Source organism: Porites lutea, chromosome 3, assembly GCF_958299795.1.
Source record: "Porites lutea chromosome 3, jaPorLute2.1, whole genome shotgun sequence".
NCBI lineage: Eukaryota > Metazoa > Cnidaria > Anthozoa > Scleractinia > Poritidae > Porites > Porites lutea.
Window position 1 is genome coordinate 42798985 of NC_133203.1, and position 16865 is coordinate 42815849.

General features: G+C 44.1%; 1 protein-coding gene and 1 pseudogene across 1 annotated transcript; one reads left to right on the top strand and one right to left on the bottom strand.

The window, feature by feature from the left end:
* The first annotated feature begins 4017 nt into the window (after positions 1–4017).
* Positions 4018–9169, top strand: LOC140930002 (uncharacterized; annotated as a pseudogene).
* Positions 9170–13731: 4562 nt separating this feature from the next.
* On the bottom strand, positions 13732–15404 carry LOC140929774 (uncharacterized). The gene has a single exon (XM_073379484.1). It carries the CDS (start codon positions 15358–15360, stop codon positions 14281–14283), a length of 1080 nt encoding a protein of 359 aa, XP_073235585.1. The 5' UTR covers positions 15361–15404; the 3' UTR covers positions 13732–14280.
* Between the last annotated feature and the right edge of the window lie 1461 nt (positions 15405–16865).

A 16865-nucleotide genomic window follows, 5' to 3' on the forward strand; every position in this document is an offset into this window, starting at 1 on the left:
CAGGCTTTCTTTTCGCAACTGCAAAAGTTGCTTGTATAACTGCGATGATCATACTTTATTTAATTCTTCACTCCGCAGTTCATATATATATGATTTTCATATATTCATGACTTCATCATCATCCTTTCACGGGTTTATAACGAACCAATTCAACGACCTGCTCCCAGTTGGCTTGTTAGCTTAATTGGTAGAGCGCTGCACCACAAGCCTGAATTTTTTTTCAGGCTTTCTTTTCGCAACTACTTCATGTTTTTACTATAGTTAACGAGATCTTCTACTGAGAAGTGAAAAAATAGTTTATTTACGGAATTCCGTACTAATTCGCTTTGTTAAAGTGCTACTACGATCAAAATTTAATGTCAAGTTTTTCACAAAAATGCTTTCTTTTCAGCTTATCAGAAGTGGCTGTACCTGTTTCGGTCAATGAAATGAACTTTGGCGCCCTCTAAGTGAAAATATTGAGCTTGAAAATGTAGGTTTTTCGCGTCCGCCATTACAAATTTATGTTCCAGTGACAAAGCTATTGTTCTCTGATTGTGACGTCATTTTCTGAACACGCCAAGAAAACAAACCTGAACCGTGAGAAAACAGCAAGCGATTCTCAAAGCTTCGCTCGTCTTCGCCCGATTCTGGAATTGTGAAGGAGGAAATCGTAGATTACGATGACTCTGTAGAACCAGCACCGACTGAATATGAGAAAGTCAAATACTAAGGGCAGCTAGCCTCAGAGAAGGAAAAAAAACACACTTCACCAAGTCGTAGAACACGCCAAGAAAACAAACCTGAACCGTGAGAAAACAGCGAGCGATTCTCAAAGCTTCGCTCGTCTTCGCCCGATTCTGGAATTGTGATGGAGGAAATCGTAGATTACGATGACTCTGTAGAACTAGCACCGACTGAATATGAGAAAGTAAAATACTAAGGGCAGCTAGCCTCAGAGAAGGGAAAAAAACACACTTCACCAAGTCGTATTTTATGCAGTTTGTGCCGACGGAGATTCGGACTACTGGTAGGTGTATTTGTATACGTACTAGCTATAACAATAATACACAGGCAAGACGATCGAGAGTCCGCACCAATTTCACCTGCCTTCTAGCCACTCTCGAGTGCTCATTTATCCAAGTGTAGATAAAGTTTTGCTTTATAGCTCTTCAGGCACAGCGAATCAGAGTGGGTACAGTTTTCAGTTCAGCTAAGTTTCGGTTCTAAAGCAGCCAGCTCGTTGTCATATGCGTGTGTTTTTTTTTTACCATCTTAAACGGACTGCTGTCCTTTATTATTGAAAATTTAATTGTTACTTTTATAGTGTATAGTGTTATGTTAAGTTCTCTTTGTCAGAAAAGTTCATTTACTCATTTTCAATATAAATAGATAAATAAGGGGATCGCTCGCTCTTGATTTGGTATATCAATTTAATAATTTTCAGTGCTGACACTAAAGACTGTCACATTCTTTGTAGCTCATGTTTTTTTGAAAAGGCTGTGTCTGCCTCTACCTTCCCTATGGATTGACTGCAGATCAATATAGCAACTTATAAATTGCAACGCTAATAAAAATTCAGAGATTTCACCTCATCCAACTATTGTCAATGATATTCCCTTGTATTTACATAACTTTTATAGATAACTTTATGAAATTGTTGTATGTGACGTTTTTTTTAAATTTATTTATTATTCAAACCCAGGTGTGCATTTTTTGGATGCTCTCTTTACTGGGACCAGCTTTGAAGCTTTGGCTAGACAAGAAAATATATACAGTGGAACGGTTAACACAGACATGTTATGATGTCTATATTATATGGGTGTCCGTATTATCCGGGTGTCCATATTAAGTTAGCTCTCTGGAAAAATGTCACAAACACGTGATTTATTTGATATATAGAATAAAGGAACAAGGAGGAATAAGGGTAGGAACAATGACTGTAGCAAAAAGCCAAGGACGTGAAACTTGTTGATTAGGAGGCAGAAAATTTATCAAAGGACTACAAACAGGGGAAGAAAGAAAGATGTATCAAAATCAAATGTGTCATGCTATTTGGCTGCAGATGTTTTGGTAATAAAATCTTATTAACCCGTGAACTTGGTACAATGTCTACAATTGGCACATCATTGTGACAAGAAAAATAGAAAGTGCCTGGGTAACCAGTGTCTGTAAAGCTGGATTAAGAATATATAGGAATTTCTGACTTGAAACACAGAAAAGTGGTTGTTGTCCACATTAACTACTGTGCTAACTACTGTGCGTACTAAACCGGTTAATTTTAAAGAAAAAATCTATGCTTTTCCTCAGGACAAACAAAACTGCCTGTTATATATGGGTGTCCAATTAAGTGGGTGTCTGTAGATCATAGAGTACTGGGTTATCACTGCATTAATAAATTATTATTTGCAACTAACATTATGTATTGAAAAACTAAATGGTTCAGTACATCACTAGGTTGCATGATTCTGCTGATAACACAGTGTGCCACTGCCTCTAGGAAGAAGTGTTACACAGTGGAAATTATGTTTATCATGGAGGCCCATCCTTGATTGTGCTCTGTGGGTTTTTCTTGCTGGTTTTTTCTATTGTAAAATATTATTAGAAACTGGCATTTTTAAGAGTTAAAACCCCTAAGAGGGCCTGCGAAGCAGTTTTTAATGTGCGCGGGCCGGTGACCACCTACATTAAGGTGAGGGGGGCGGGGAGAGCAAATTTGGCTGTTCTCTCTTTGTGGCTGTTTAGAACTGTCAGATTACTGAACCTTTCTTGAGTCATTGTTGAGCAGTCATGTTCATAGATTTCAAGCCGCTAAAAAGTACCTTTCTCCTGCTGAGGGTGATTGCACATGCTGAATCCACCACTAGAAGTTTGCAGATCATGATATTACACTGTAGGTTCCTGTAATGCCTTCAATTTGTCTAGCATGTCATTGAAATGTGCCAGAGACCACATCATCACCTGATATAATTCGTTTTAAGAAACCGTAGTCCATGGAGTAGTCTTCAGATTTAATCAAGAACCTTCATCAAAAAAGACTATTCTGCATTGTTGCAAATGCTACATAGCTTTGCTGGTTTGAAAATGCAGAAATCTAGGACGATTGACTTTTTAAGGCTTACCACACATCAGACTGATGGGATCAAAACGGACCAATAATAAATTTAGATGCTGGAAGATTCTTATTCCAACAAAGATACTATTCATATGAAAATGTATATTACAATGGAACCTCTATAACGAAGTCCTCGGTCTAACAAACTATTTTTTTTTACTCCAGTAATAGTAAAATATAAGGCAATATGAAAAAGAACCTCGATAAAAGTTAACAAACCTTGTTAGAATAAACATATTTTGCCAGTCCCTTGGCCCTTCGTTATATCAAGGTTCCACTGTACTTAATTTTATTTATTTAATTTTCAAAAAGTGGGGAAGCCCCTTTGCCCTGCATGGGCCCTGCCCAAGCTTGGCTTAGGCTATATAATACCCCCAAAATAGACTATGCTAAATCAGGCAACAAAGAACAATAAAATTGCAGCCTTTAAATATGGCAAGCCAAACATGACAAAAGTGGTATGAGTTTTAAATCATCTATCGAGTTTCAGTAATCTATGTATGAGGTTGGGAAATCACTATACGAGAATTAGAAATCATAATTCGAGAATGAAAAGGCACTATACGAGAATGAGAAATCACCATTCGAGAATGTAATCGATTTGTGAGATCTGGAAATTACTATACGAGAATGAGAAATCACCATTCGAAAAAGAGCGATGCAGCAACATAAAAGCCAAACATGACAAAAGTGGTATGAGTTCCAACCAACCTTTCGAGCTTCTGTAATCAATGTGTGAGAATTTTAATCACCGTTCGAGATTATCGATTAGGTTTTCTCGAGCCAGCGAGTAAGCACCGTTCAGCGGTTCACGTTCTGCGTTGGGTAGGTACTTCATATCGGTACACTATAAGAATCTATATCCCGATACACTACAGCAGTCATAAATGAAGTACCTACCCTGCGCCAGTACCGGTCAGCGGTACTGTAGATAAGGACACGCGCCCTAGACGCTCTCGTGTCTCGCTCTTGAGTTTGTTCTGTATTTCGCCGTTGTGCCTACAGTAGCATTAAAGTAGCAGTTGCTTTACCTGAACCGTGTCATCGATCGACCGACTCTCTCTTTACTGGCGTGGTGGCAGCGCTTCCGGATCTACGCCAAGAAACCGAAAAGAAAACAAAGCCAGAGCTACCCGTACAAACGTCGGTAAGTCGATACTTCGAACACCTTCGTCGCCCAAGCACGATTTATTCGTAAACTTGCAACCAAACCACAACTATGGCGAGTACCCTCCGAGCCCCAAAACAGTGGAGCCTGTCAAAGAACGAGTCCATCAACAGCTTCGAGAACTGGAGACAAAATCTGTTGTACACTTTATCCCTCGACAGCAATTTCGCTCCTTTCCTCGCAGAAGACGCTACGTGGGGGAAAAAGACTAAGTCCCAGCCCCTACGCGGCCTCACAGATGACGGGGAAACCATCCCGATCTCCAGACGCAAAACGGCCCGTCAGAAGGTCAATTTTCTCGAACTAATGCTCGGACAAATAGCCAACTATTGCCCAGTGATATCCAGGACCTCTCTCGTGAAGAACTCGACTTCGATTCACTCTGTTTGGAACATGATTCGTGCACATTTTGGCTTCCAAGTCACAGGCGCCCACTTTCTAGATTTCGCTGGCTTACATTTGGAAGCAGATGAACGCCCAGAGGATCTCTTTCAGAGACTGATGGCCTTCGTGGAGGACACTCTACTCCGTGCAAATAGCCTGTCACACCATGGTGAGGTTACCACAGAAGATGAGGAACTCACCCCCCCCCCTGGAGAATTTCATCGTTCTCACCTGGCTTAAACTGATCCACCCCGAGCTACCTAAGTTAGTGAAACAGCGGTATGGAACTGAGCTACGATCACGGACTCTGGCCTCCATAAAGCCAGAGATATCTCAGGCCCTTACTTCCCTGCTCGACGAAATACGCACCGCTGATGATGCCAAGATCATGCGCACCGCTGTCACTAACTACCGCAGACCTCTCGGCGTCAAAACCCCGTATAAGGCGACTACACGACCCAGCCGCCCCACTAAGTCCTGTCCCCTTTGCAAACAGGCAGGTCGCCCCGACAACCATTTCTTGAGCGAATGCAATTTCCTCCCAGACCAAGACCGCAAATACATCGCGAAGGCCAGACAGATCGCCGACATCTTTGATGCTCCCCATGAACCTGAGACCACACCCGACATGACCGACCCAGAAAGCGACACCGACGACGCTAGGCCTGGCCCAGGCCCTAAGGTCTTCCGCATACAAACCCGCCAGTCACCGTACCTAGACATGTTCTACTCCCACTACCCCGTACGAATCACCATCGATAGTGGGGCTACTGGAAACATGATCCGCCACACTGTCGTCCAACGTCTTGGCTGCCACATGACATCTAGCTCCCAGTCCGTCCACCAAGCAGACGGCTCATCCCCCCTTCAGGTCGTCGGTGAGACACGCTTCTTATTAAGCCGCGAAGGCCGAGATTTCACCTTCGAAGGACTCGTCGTTGAGAACCTCGACGTGGACATACTGGCAGGCACCCCCTTTATGGAAACCAACGATATTGCAGTACGCCCAGCTAAGCGCCAAGTGATCCTCCACAACGGTTCCATCGTCAGTTACGGGTCCCCACACCCGGCTACAGTAAACCCCGCCGCACGTCGTGCAATAGTACTCCGCTCTCCCCCCACGTCAATGACCGTCTGGCCCGGAGAGTTTGTTGAAGTCGACCTACCACACGACGTCCCCACTGACTCCGAATACGCCTTAGAGCCTCGAACAGATGCCCCCAGCGTTAGGCAGTTGTCAGCTTCCCAACTGTGGCCCACCCCACGCATAGTCTCTAGCGTGGCAGGAAAGATACGTATTCCCAATCTCTCATCCGAGCCGCACTTCCTCAAGCGAAATGAGCACTTCTGCCAGGTACGCGCCACCTTCACACCAGAACCCCTCGGCGACAACTCACCCCCAACAGCCAAGCCACCTCCCAAACCATCAGTACCTATCCCAGGTACAAAACACTCGTCAGCCGTACGCCTTGACCCAGACAACTTACTTCCCCGGGATATAAGAGCAAAGTTCACTTCGCTGTTGGACGAGTATGACCACGTGTTCGACCCAAACATCAAGGGCTACAATGGTGCGGAAGGTCCGTTCGAAGCAAGAGTCAACATGGGACCTGTAGAACCCCCCCAGCGGAAAGGCCGTCTACCACAGTATGCCCGTCACCAGCTAGTGGAGCTCCAGCAGAAATTTGACGAACTTGAAGCTTTGGGTGTCTTCAGTCGCCCCGAAGACATAAACGTCACGGTCGAGTACCTGAACCCTTCATTTCTCGTCAAGAAACCCAATGGTGGCTCCCGCCTAGTTACTGCATTCGCTGATGTCGGCCGCTATAGTAAGCCACAACCTTCACTCATGCCAGATGTGGACTCCACGTTACGCCATATCGCCCAGTGGAAACACATCATCGCATCGGACTTGACCAGCGCTTTTTACCAAATCCCCCTCTCGCGTGCCTCCATGAAGTACTGTGGGGTAGCTACCCCATTCCGGGGAGTGCGCGTATACACACGGTCGGCCATGGGCATACCCGGCTCTGAAACGGCACTGGAAGAACTTATGTGTCGCGTCCTTGGTCACCTTTTAGAAGAAGGCGTCGTCGCCAAAATCGCAGACGATCTATACTGTGGGGGAAACACGCCACAAGAACTCCTACGAAACTGGAGGAAGGTTCTAGCAGCCCTCCACAAGTGTGACCTCCGCCTCTCCGCATCGAAGACGATCATCAATCCTCGGTCCACAACAATACTGGGATGGATTTGGAACGCTGGCACTTTAAGAGCAAGCCCTCACCGCATCGCCACCCTCGCCTCGTGTCCTGAACCCGAAACCGTTGGCCGCATGCGATCATTCATAGGAGCATACAAGGTGCTCTCCCGCGTAATTCCCGGGTGCTCGTCACTCCTTGCACAACTTGATGACACCGTAGCTGGCCGCGAATCTAAAGAACACATACAATGGTCAGACGACCTCCGAACTTCGTTCCTCCATGCCCAGAAAGCCCTCTCCACTGCTCGCACCATCTCGCTACCCAAACCAAGTGACCAGTTGTGGATTGTGACCGACGGGGCGGTCCGTAAGCCTGGAATAGGAGCCACGCTTTACGTCACCCGTGACAACAAACTTCATTTGGCAGGGTTCTTTAGCACAAAGCTACGTGGCTCGCAACCGACATGGTTACCGTGTGAGGTGGAGGCCCTAGCTATTGCCGTTGCCACCAAGCACTTCAGCCCGTACCTAATCCAATCCCTTCACAAGGCCTGCATCCTAACCGACAGCAAACCGTGCGTACAGGCATTTGAAAAACTCTGTCGCGGGGAGTTTTCCGCTAGCCCTCGCGTCTCCACCTTTCTATCAACCGTGAGCCGGTATCAAGCGTCCGTCAGACATGTATCCGGATCTGCGATCCTACCCTCTGATTTCGCCAGCCGCAACGCACCCCCTTGCGAAGACGAAGCCTGCCAGATCTGCGCCTTCACAAAACTCACCCAAGACTCCGTTGTCAGAAACACATCGGTACAGGATATACTGCGTGGTGATGAGCGCCTACCCTTCACCAGCCGCACTGCCTGGTTAGCCATTCAGGCCGAATGTGCCGATCTGCGGCGTACTCGCGCCCACTTACAACAAGGGACACGCCCTTCGAAGAAACTTACCAACATAAAAGATGTTAAACGATACCTGAACGTCGCTACCATTGCAAACGATGGCTTGCTCGTTGTCCGGCGTGATGAACCCCTTGTACCTAGCCGCGAGTGCATCATTGTCCCTCGACAAGTGCTTGATGGACTGCTGACAGCCCTACACATACAGCTCACCCATCCGTCGAGCCATCAACTCCAGGCTGTAACCAACCGGTACCTATATGCCTTAGACATACACAAGGCCATCGACCGCGTGACCCAAGCTTGCCACATCTGTGCCTCTCTACGCCAAACTCCGAAAATGCGCGTGGAGCATTCGTCCTGCCCCCCTCCCGACGCAGTTGGCGTATCATTTGCCGCAGATGTCATCAAACGCTCAAGACAACTTGTGCTTGTACCACGTGAGTGCGTGACATCGCTTACAGCCACAACCCTGCTGGAAGACGAGCGTCACAACACTCTGCGCGACGCTCTTATCCGTCTTTGTGTCCAACTACGTCCACTAGATGGACCAACAGCCGTCATACGTACCGACCCAGCCCCAGGATTCAAAGCACTCAGGGATGATCAACTACTGAAACACCACAGGATCACCCTTGAGATCGGCGACGCCAAAAACAGAAACAAGAACCCTATTGCAGAGCGGGCAGTACAGGAGGTCGAAAGCGAACTACTCCGCCATGATCCACTAGGCGGTCCAGTAAACCACGTGCAACTCGCCGTGGTCACAGCCAATCTAAACGCGCGCCTTCGCTCACGTGGTCTTTCCGCAAGAGAGATGTGGACCCAACGTGATCAGTTCACAAACCAGCAGATCCCCCTACAAGACCAGGACATCATCCTACGACAACATACACAACGGTTGTCTAACCACCCCCACTGACCGCGTTGCTGTAGGTGATTTAGTCTACCTCTATGCCGATCGGAACTAGACCAGAGCCCGCGATCGCTACCTTGTAGTAGAAATAACCGGCTCGTTCTGCAACGTCAAGAAATTTGTTGGCTCCCAACTCCGCAGCACGTCTTACCGAGTGAAGATGTCTGAGTGCTATCGAGTCTCATCCGAAGTCGTGAACCACAGACCACCTGCTCCCAATAGGGATGCAGACTCATCATCTGACGAAACTCCACCAACACAGCCAGAACCACCACCTCCACCAATCATTCCGTGCGTGATCTCGACACCTTCTACCCAGGAATTTCCCCACCTTGATGACTTCCCTACCAGCCACGATGAGTCTCACGATACCGTGACCGTGACCCACCCTGATGAAACCAGAGACCCCTATCCTAGCGACAGCGAATCAGATGCCACCCCCCCTCCTCGCCGATCCACACGTGAGCGACGCCGACCCGCCCGTTTTGAGGACTTTGATATGGATTAATTAGCCAGTGGTCCTCGTGACCCACACTAGAAACTGTTCAAGTTTTATTGTTATTCATGTTAGCCGTTTACATGTACCTAAATTTTTCTATAACCATTGGGCTCATACCATATTTGTAAGAGTAAAGAAAGGAAAAAGAGGCCACGCCAGTACCGGTCAGCGGTACTGTAGATAAGGACACGCGCCCTAGACGCTCTCGTGTCTCGCTCTTGAGTTTGTTCTGTATTTCGCCGTTGTGCCTACAGTAGCATTAAAGTAGCAGTTGCTTTACCTGAACCGTGTCATCGATCGACCGACTCTCTCTTTACTGGCGCTGCATTGGTCAAACAAAATGGCCGAGGAGGATTCGAGACAAACGACTGACATTGTTCGCCAGCTTATCACCAGCGTAAAACAGCTGTCTGATCAAATGGCATCCGGAAGTCAGCCACGATCTGTTGATAACGAAATATCACAGGTTTTTGGTAGGTCCAGGGCAACAAATGCTGTGCCAAGCTCAACTATATCAACTTCCAGTGGGATTGGCGTTGGCGGGAATTCCTCGTGCGCCTCGCAAGCAGGTGGTTTGTCGCACTTCAGAAGGTTGTCAAACCAGAGACGAATTGGCAGCAATGTAAATAAAAGAACAAAGAAGGCTAGACTGCCAGACAGCAGCCCGTTTCTATGTGACCTGGTTTTGCTGAACGGTCCAACAACAAACGTGGTCCCCAGGCAGGGGGCCAGAGTTACCCTTATGGAGCATGGCCACGTGCTCTCTGCCTGTCGGTTTACCAAGGCAATGACCGAGATAGATGTGGAACTTACAATCATTGAGGCCTTTGGAGATAAAATCCCCCGTCTTGTGGATGTGGAGATCTTGACGTCTGTCCACAGTAAACTTGTAAAGCCAACTCTGGCTCCCAGGCAGGAAGGCATCAACGGAGTAATTCTTCATCGACTTTTCAAGACCAAGCCGATTTACGTCAGACCGAGCCAGCAATTATTGCCCAGTTTCACGCAGGTGAGAACTCAAAATTCCTCAATAAATGTTGTATGGATATAAACAGCACCCTCTTCCCCCTACCCCCCACATACCCCGCCTCCATTCCCCTCTCCCACATTCAGATGTGAAAAATGAGTTTGCCTTATTATTAAAATTACTCTTTCACTTTGTTTAGGAAGATGAAGAGGTAGAAGATGAAGAGAAAGAGCAAGAACAATCAGGTACATGTAAAAATAGATTGCCTTATTTTACTGTAGGTTTGGTGAGCAGATTTTGAGGCTGGTTGCCCTGGGCAAAAGGGTGAAAGTGTGTGGTGTGACCACAGCTATTGATCATTGTCTAGCATACTTTTAAGTCATTTACTGGTACTTATTTTATGATAGGAAATCAATCAGCACAACATCGGCCAAGTCAGTCGTGCCCCACCCAGCTGCAGCAATCCCAACCAATTGAAAGCCATCTTTTGCAGCCAAATAATGATCAAGGTAACTCTTTCCATAAAATAGCCCAATTTCAATACCTTAAAATTCTGACTTGTCTCCAAGACTCAGTAAAGTGGAAAAATTCAAAAGGAAATGAATATCATGTATTTCCACAAGCCTCATAGTCAAGTGAGAATTTTAATACATGTACATTGAAATAGGCCTATTTAAATTGCATCTTGTTTGCAATAAGAAAAATTAGAATTTGTTAATCTTTCTTCAAAGCATCTGTCTGTGGAAATTATATTTACTATCGTTTACTATCATTCATGGATGATTCTTATTATTTCTTATTATAACAATAAAATATGTTATATATCAATATTCATTATTATCATCATTTATTGCATTTAACAAAGAGATGCACTTGCAGAGAAATTTTGGATTCTGGTAGTCATGTTATAACCAAATGTAAAGAAACCTTAAAAATATAGGCGATACACGAGATTTGAACCCATATCCACTGGTCAACCCAACAGTCCACCTATCTGTAGCTATTTACCTGCAAATATTCTTGAACTCCATCAAATGCTTATTTACTGAAATGTGATTCTAATATTTGTTTGTGTATGTTCTCAGATGCAGATGCACTGTTAGAAAAACCAGTGTTTTCCTCATCTGATCAAATGCCTGGGCCATCTGTCGTCGACCTTGCCACCAATGATGCTGAAGACACTCAAATAAAGAATGACGAACAAGTTGCAAGGTCATTACAGGAAGCATTCAACAGAGACTTTGACAGGGAAACCAGCCATTTGCTCGGATCTGTTGATTGTTCAACTATAGATGATGAGGCTGGCGTACTTAAAGTGCTAGAAGAGAAGGTGATAAGGGAAAAAGAGTCCTTGTTCCTTGTAGTAAGAAGAGGCGCACGATTAGAGAGAGTTCTTAACCTCTGGCGTAGAGAATCCCGCAAAATTTCTCCGGAACATGAACTTAGAATCAAGTTCCTTGGAGAGTAAGGAATTGATTCCGGTGCATTGACTAAGGAATTCCTCACCTTGACAATTGCAGATATTGGAAAAAAGTTCTTTCCCAATGGCAGCCCAGTACACTCCACAAATGACGTCCAAAATGGAAATTTTAAAGCATGTGGAGAAATAGCAGCAACAAGCTTAGCCCAAGGCGGGCCACCACCATGCTTTTTAGCAGAATGTGTCTATAATACTTTGGTTCTGGAAAGTGACATTGACTTCACAAGTGTCAGTCCTGAACAACACCTGACTTCAACTGAACAAGAACTACTGCACCACATACAAAGCAATGTCATGGATCATCAAGATACCATTATTGAACATGGGTACACAGGGGTGATCGATAAAGAACACTTGCACTCCATAACTGCCTCAATTGTTATCAGTATGCTGAGCAGGACCCTTTGCCTCAAGGAGTTCAAAAAGGGGTTGCAACTTTATGGGTTGTCAGGTCTTATTTCCAGATATTCACAAGTTACTCGAGGTCTATTTGTTATGGGACAGCAGCAGAAAGTGGATGCTAACTACCTCGTCTCCTTGATGGCACCTGAATTCTCTCCAGAAGGGTCCTCGCGACGACTGAAAGAAGAGGAAATTATGGACAATTTTCAAGACTTCCTAATCAGCCTTGAGGACGAGGTTATAACAGGCTATACAGAAGCTATAGCCTGTAATACAGATGATGATGCAGACCAATGCACCAATAATGATCAGGAGATTGAAACCTTTAACATCCCAGACCTGACACCAGCAGGAGTACTTGGTTGGCTGACGGGACAGAAACATAGGGACATTGGGAAAACAGACCGTGCAATCACTGTCAAGTTTGACCATGAATGTTTGATTCGCAACCCAGATCACAGGCTGTGCTTCCCTTATGTGGGGGCCTGTGGACAAACAATCACTTTTCCTGTTTGCCACATGGCAGGTTTCGACAAATTTAAAGAAATCTTCCTATTAGCTTTCTGTAAAGGCCAAACATTTGCCATGCGCTAAAGGTTAGCTGAAAATAACCCTTCAAGTCTTACTGTTTAAAGTTATGACTATGAGTAGTTGTGATTGTTTATGACTGTGAACTGTTCATCAGATGAGATTAATAAGAACTCCTTTATGTTAAAAATTTTGTGATTAATTAATAATCACATTAAGTAACTTCTGTTTTAAGGTTATGGAAAACCACTTTAGTGTTCCAGTTTTCTATTCACTTGTCGTTCCTATTCTAGTCTGTGAAACACTAAGTTACATGTTCACATGCATGATTAATTAAGTAACGTCCTGATGATCTATCAAGAAAAATGTGAGCTGTTAACCAGATGAGATTAAGGACTCCCTTGATGTTAAAATATTTATGATCTGTTAATACTCATGTTGTACAGGTTATGAAAAACTACCTTAGTGTTCCTGTTTTTTTACTGCCATTCATTTATGATTATTATAAAGGAAATAAAGGGAGATGTAAAGATTGGAACCCACTACCCTCTGTGTTGTAGGTCGGCTGCTCTAACCTCTGAGCTACTGAGGACTCGTTGGCGCGCAAGGGTCATTTTTGTGGGTTGGACTTGTGAACCGCATCACGCAGTCACGCTGTGCTCAGAGGTTAGAGCATCTGATCTAGAACACGGAGGGTAGTGGGTTCGAATCCCACCTGGGGCTCAGATTTTTTCTGTGTCCTCTTATGGTTTATTCTCTACATCTCCCTTTATTTCCTTTATAATAATATCAGTGGCATAGGTTGGTTGGTTGGACATTCATTTGTTGTTGTTCTATTTCTAGTCTTGGAAGCACTAAGTTATATGACTGTGTTCATATGGATGATTTTGCAACTTCCTATATGATTGTAAAGTAAATTTATAATGAATCACAAAGAATTGTTTGTAACTACAGATTTTGTAAGAACTGCATAACAATAATTATGTTGCAATAAAAATTTTATATTATTGCCATGTATTGATTGTAGTTTGTTTTATAAGGCCTTTGTCAGTAGCATGGTGACTACCATAATGCACATGTATGAATTCCCTTGAAATTATTTCCTTTGGCTTTTTCATTTCTTGAGGGACTGGTTATAAAACCGTGTAAACTTAAAAGCTAGAAAGGTGCTGCAATTTATTATATTACCACAACCGTGCACAATCTTTATTTGTTTTACCATCACATGCTATGGCAGAAACGTTTCTATTGATAGTTTCAAAACACATCTTAAAATCTATTGTGGTTTGTGCATGGTGTATTGAAAAAAATAACACCAACAAAAACATGAGAAATACATTTTGGGCTGCATACCTATCACCCTCTATTAAACCAATATTGACCATGTCACCAACAAGCAGAGAAGGGGATAGTTCAAAAAGGGTTGCCTGGAAAAAAGCCCCAAGTGACTTCTGATAAATTGCTAGATTCTCCTTCCAAATTGCCTTATATTCTGCTGAAACACAGCGAGAATTTGGCATTGCATCAAGTAACTGAGGACCTTAGTCCACGCACCCCTTCCACCTGCACCCTTGATCATACAACAAAATAACAAAATGTGAACTGAGAACTTGTACTGGTGGTATAACTTAAATTGTAAGTCTGTTTCTTTCTCCAATTAATATGTGCTGCTTCAAAGGCCACAGGGCAAGAAATTGGGATGACATCTCCTTGGGAAGGTAAGGGGGGGGGGGGGGGGGAGTTTCAAGAAGTGAAGCTTTCGATAATCCTCACAGTATTAACAAAATGATCAATGCCATTGTTTCCATCATCAGAAATGGGATCCACATTGCGCTCTAATTCGTGAAGTTGCTGTTCAGAAAGCTGGAGGTGTGATTCTGGCACAACGACATTATTGTTGGTTTCAATGTCAGAGATAGGGCCATCATTGTCAATACCATATGTCTGCCAATTTATGATGCTGGATTCATCTGGAGCAGTAAGCATTGCACTGTACCACAGTGCCAAAGGTGATTGATGACCTGCTGTCCTGATCCCATGATGATTCCATTGCCTTGTGAATTCTTCTAGAGATGCATTGATCCTTGGTAAGTATACATATTGCAAAGCCAACAAGTGCAGTTCATCAAGTGAATCCAAGGTACCAGTGTTCTCAAGGAACTGGAATAAATCCTTGTAAAGTGCGGAGCTAACTCTGTTAACTTCTGCCCACAACCTCTCAATGCGTTGGTTATGCACACTGCGGCCAGCAATAAAACTGCCTCTATCTGACCCCCTGTTTGTAATCATGTATCTTGCTACATCAACGTTTTCCATCCCCTGATCACCTCGAACCCTGGAAGGGAGACCAAACGCTTGTACTCCCTGCTCAAAATATTGGAGAACAGTATTTGCTTTGTTATTTCTGCAGCACTTTAGATAAACAATGGCTCTACTGTATCCATCAATGCACCCATGGATAATAAATCTCCATGAAATAAGTTTATGGTTCGAGTCAATGTGCCACAAATGATTTGGACCAGACACGTTGTAGGTCCTTCGACAGATTGCGTACGTTCTCCTCACAGCTCTCCCAATACCATCTATCCGTTTCAAACTTTCTCTTATTCTGGACCTTTGAACATTTATTCCCCTCCCTTTCAGACTGCCTCTAACATAGGATTCCCCACTATATGGTGTTAAATTTAGGGTTTGTTGTATTTGCCTGTCTAATTCATCGTCAGCGATTTCTGTGAAACTGTTATCGATTCCGAATTGTACCCTTCTTCGGTAAAGTGTTTGCTCAGAGACTCCTAAACACGTTGCTATGCTTCGCCAGTTCATTCCAGTCTCACGAAGCTGCTCTATCAGCTCCTTCGTAATGTTATAGGCTGGTCTTCCTCCTGTACTTCCGCAATACGTGACAGACCTCTCCTCTCTTTCACGGGAGCTTGACGTAATCAGAATGTTAGAGAGATGTCTCAATAATACAGCTAAGGAATCTACCAAAACTCCAAACAAATCTCCCAATGATGAATCACCTGCAACACTTTGTGACAGCGATATAGCGACAAGTACCCTTGTATGTTCGTCAAGCCTTCTTTCACAGATTTCTAATCCTACTAGGTCAGAAGCATTATAAACTGTAACAGTTCTATCGATGGTGTTGCTTAGAGAAATCAGAAACTCTCTTACATCGTCCAAGCTTAACTGATTGGCCATCCTGTCGGCCATTTTGTTTGATCAACGCAGAACGTGAACCGCTGAACGGTGCTTACTCGCTGGCTCGAGAAAACCTAATCGATAATCTCGAACGGTGATTAAAATTCTCACACATTGATTACAGAAGCTCGAAAGGTTGGTTGGAACTCATACCACTTTTGTCATGTTTGGCTTTTATGTTGCTGCATCGCTCTTTTTCGAAGGGTGATTTCTCATTCTCGTATAGTAATTTCCAGATCTCACAAATCGATTACATTCTCGAATGGTGATTTCTCATTCTCGTATAGTGCCTTTTCATTCTCGAATTATGATTTCTAATTCTCGTATAGTGATTTCCCAACCTCATACATAGATTACTGAAACTCGATAGATGATTTAAAACTCATACCACTTTTGTCATGTTTGGCTTGCCATATTTAAACAGTATTACGGCCCTTGGCTTGTTTATTGTAATCACTGGTATGACAAAAAAATAATGGATTTGTATATTACACACGGTACGTAAGACCTAAACTTGTCCTCCAGGTTCTTAGCTGGGGACTCACATTTATCTTGTGATCAACAAGTGTGCAGATCAATTGTTACAGTAGGGTGGACAGTGCCTTTGTATTTGGTAAGGGGCCATGAAGCTTCCTCATTTATAGGAATAACATAAATCTATCCCATATTAAAAGATACACCAAGGTTTTTGAAGTAGCAAGGCTGTGCTCTAAGAAAAATTGAAAGGAGCCCAGTGCTCCAGACCCGTGAAATCCTGGGTGCCCAGCACATGATTTCTATGAAAAAATTTCCTAGTTGCCCCGGAACAATAGTTAAGCACCACGGGCCAACTGGGTGCTGGTAGAGCACAACCTTGAGTAGTCAAACACAAAGCAGCAGTGATGAGCAGGGGCCATGAAACTATCTCATACATGTACATAACCCTCAGTTGCAGTAAATATTTCAGTGACCAAGCCTTGGTGATTATTCATTTTTAACTTGCAATCTGTCAGTCACATCACTTCAGTGATTCAGTGCATGAGTGCCCCTGAGTTGGAGTTTACATCTCAAATTATGATATACTATAATTATAATTATTATAAGTATTCAATGCAGGGGCAGATCTAGGGGGAGGGTGCAGGGGGTGC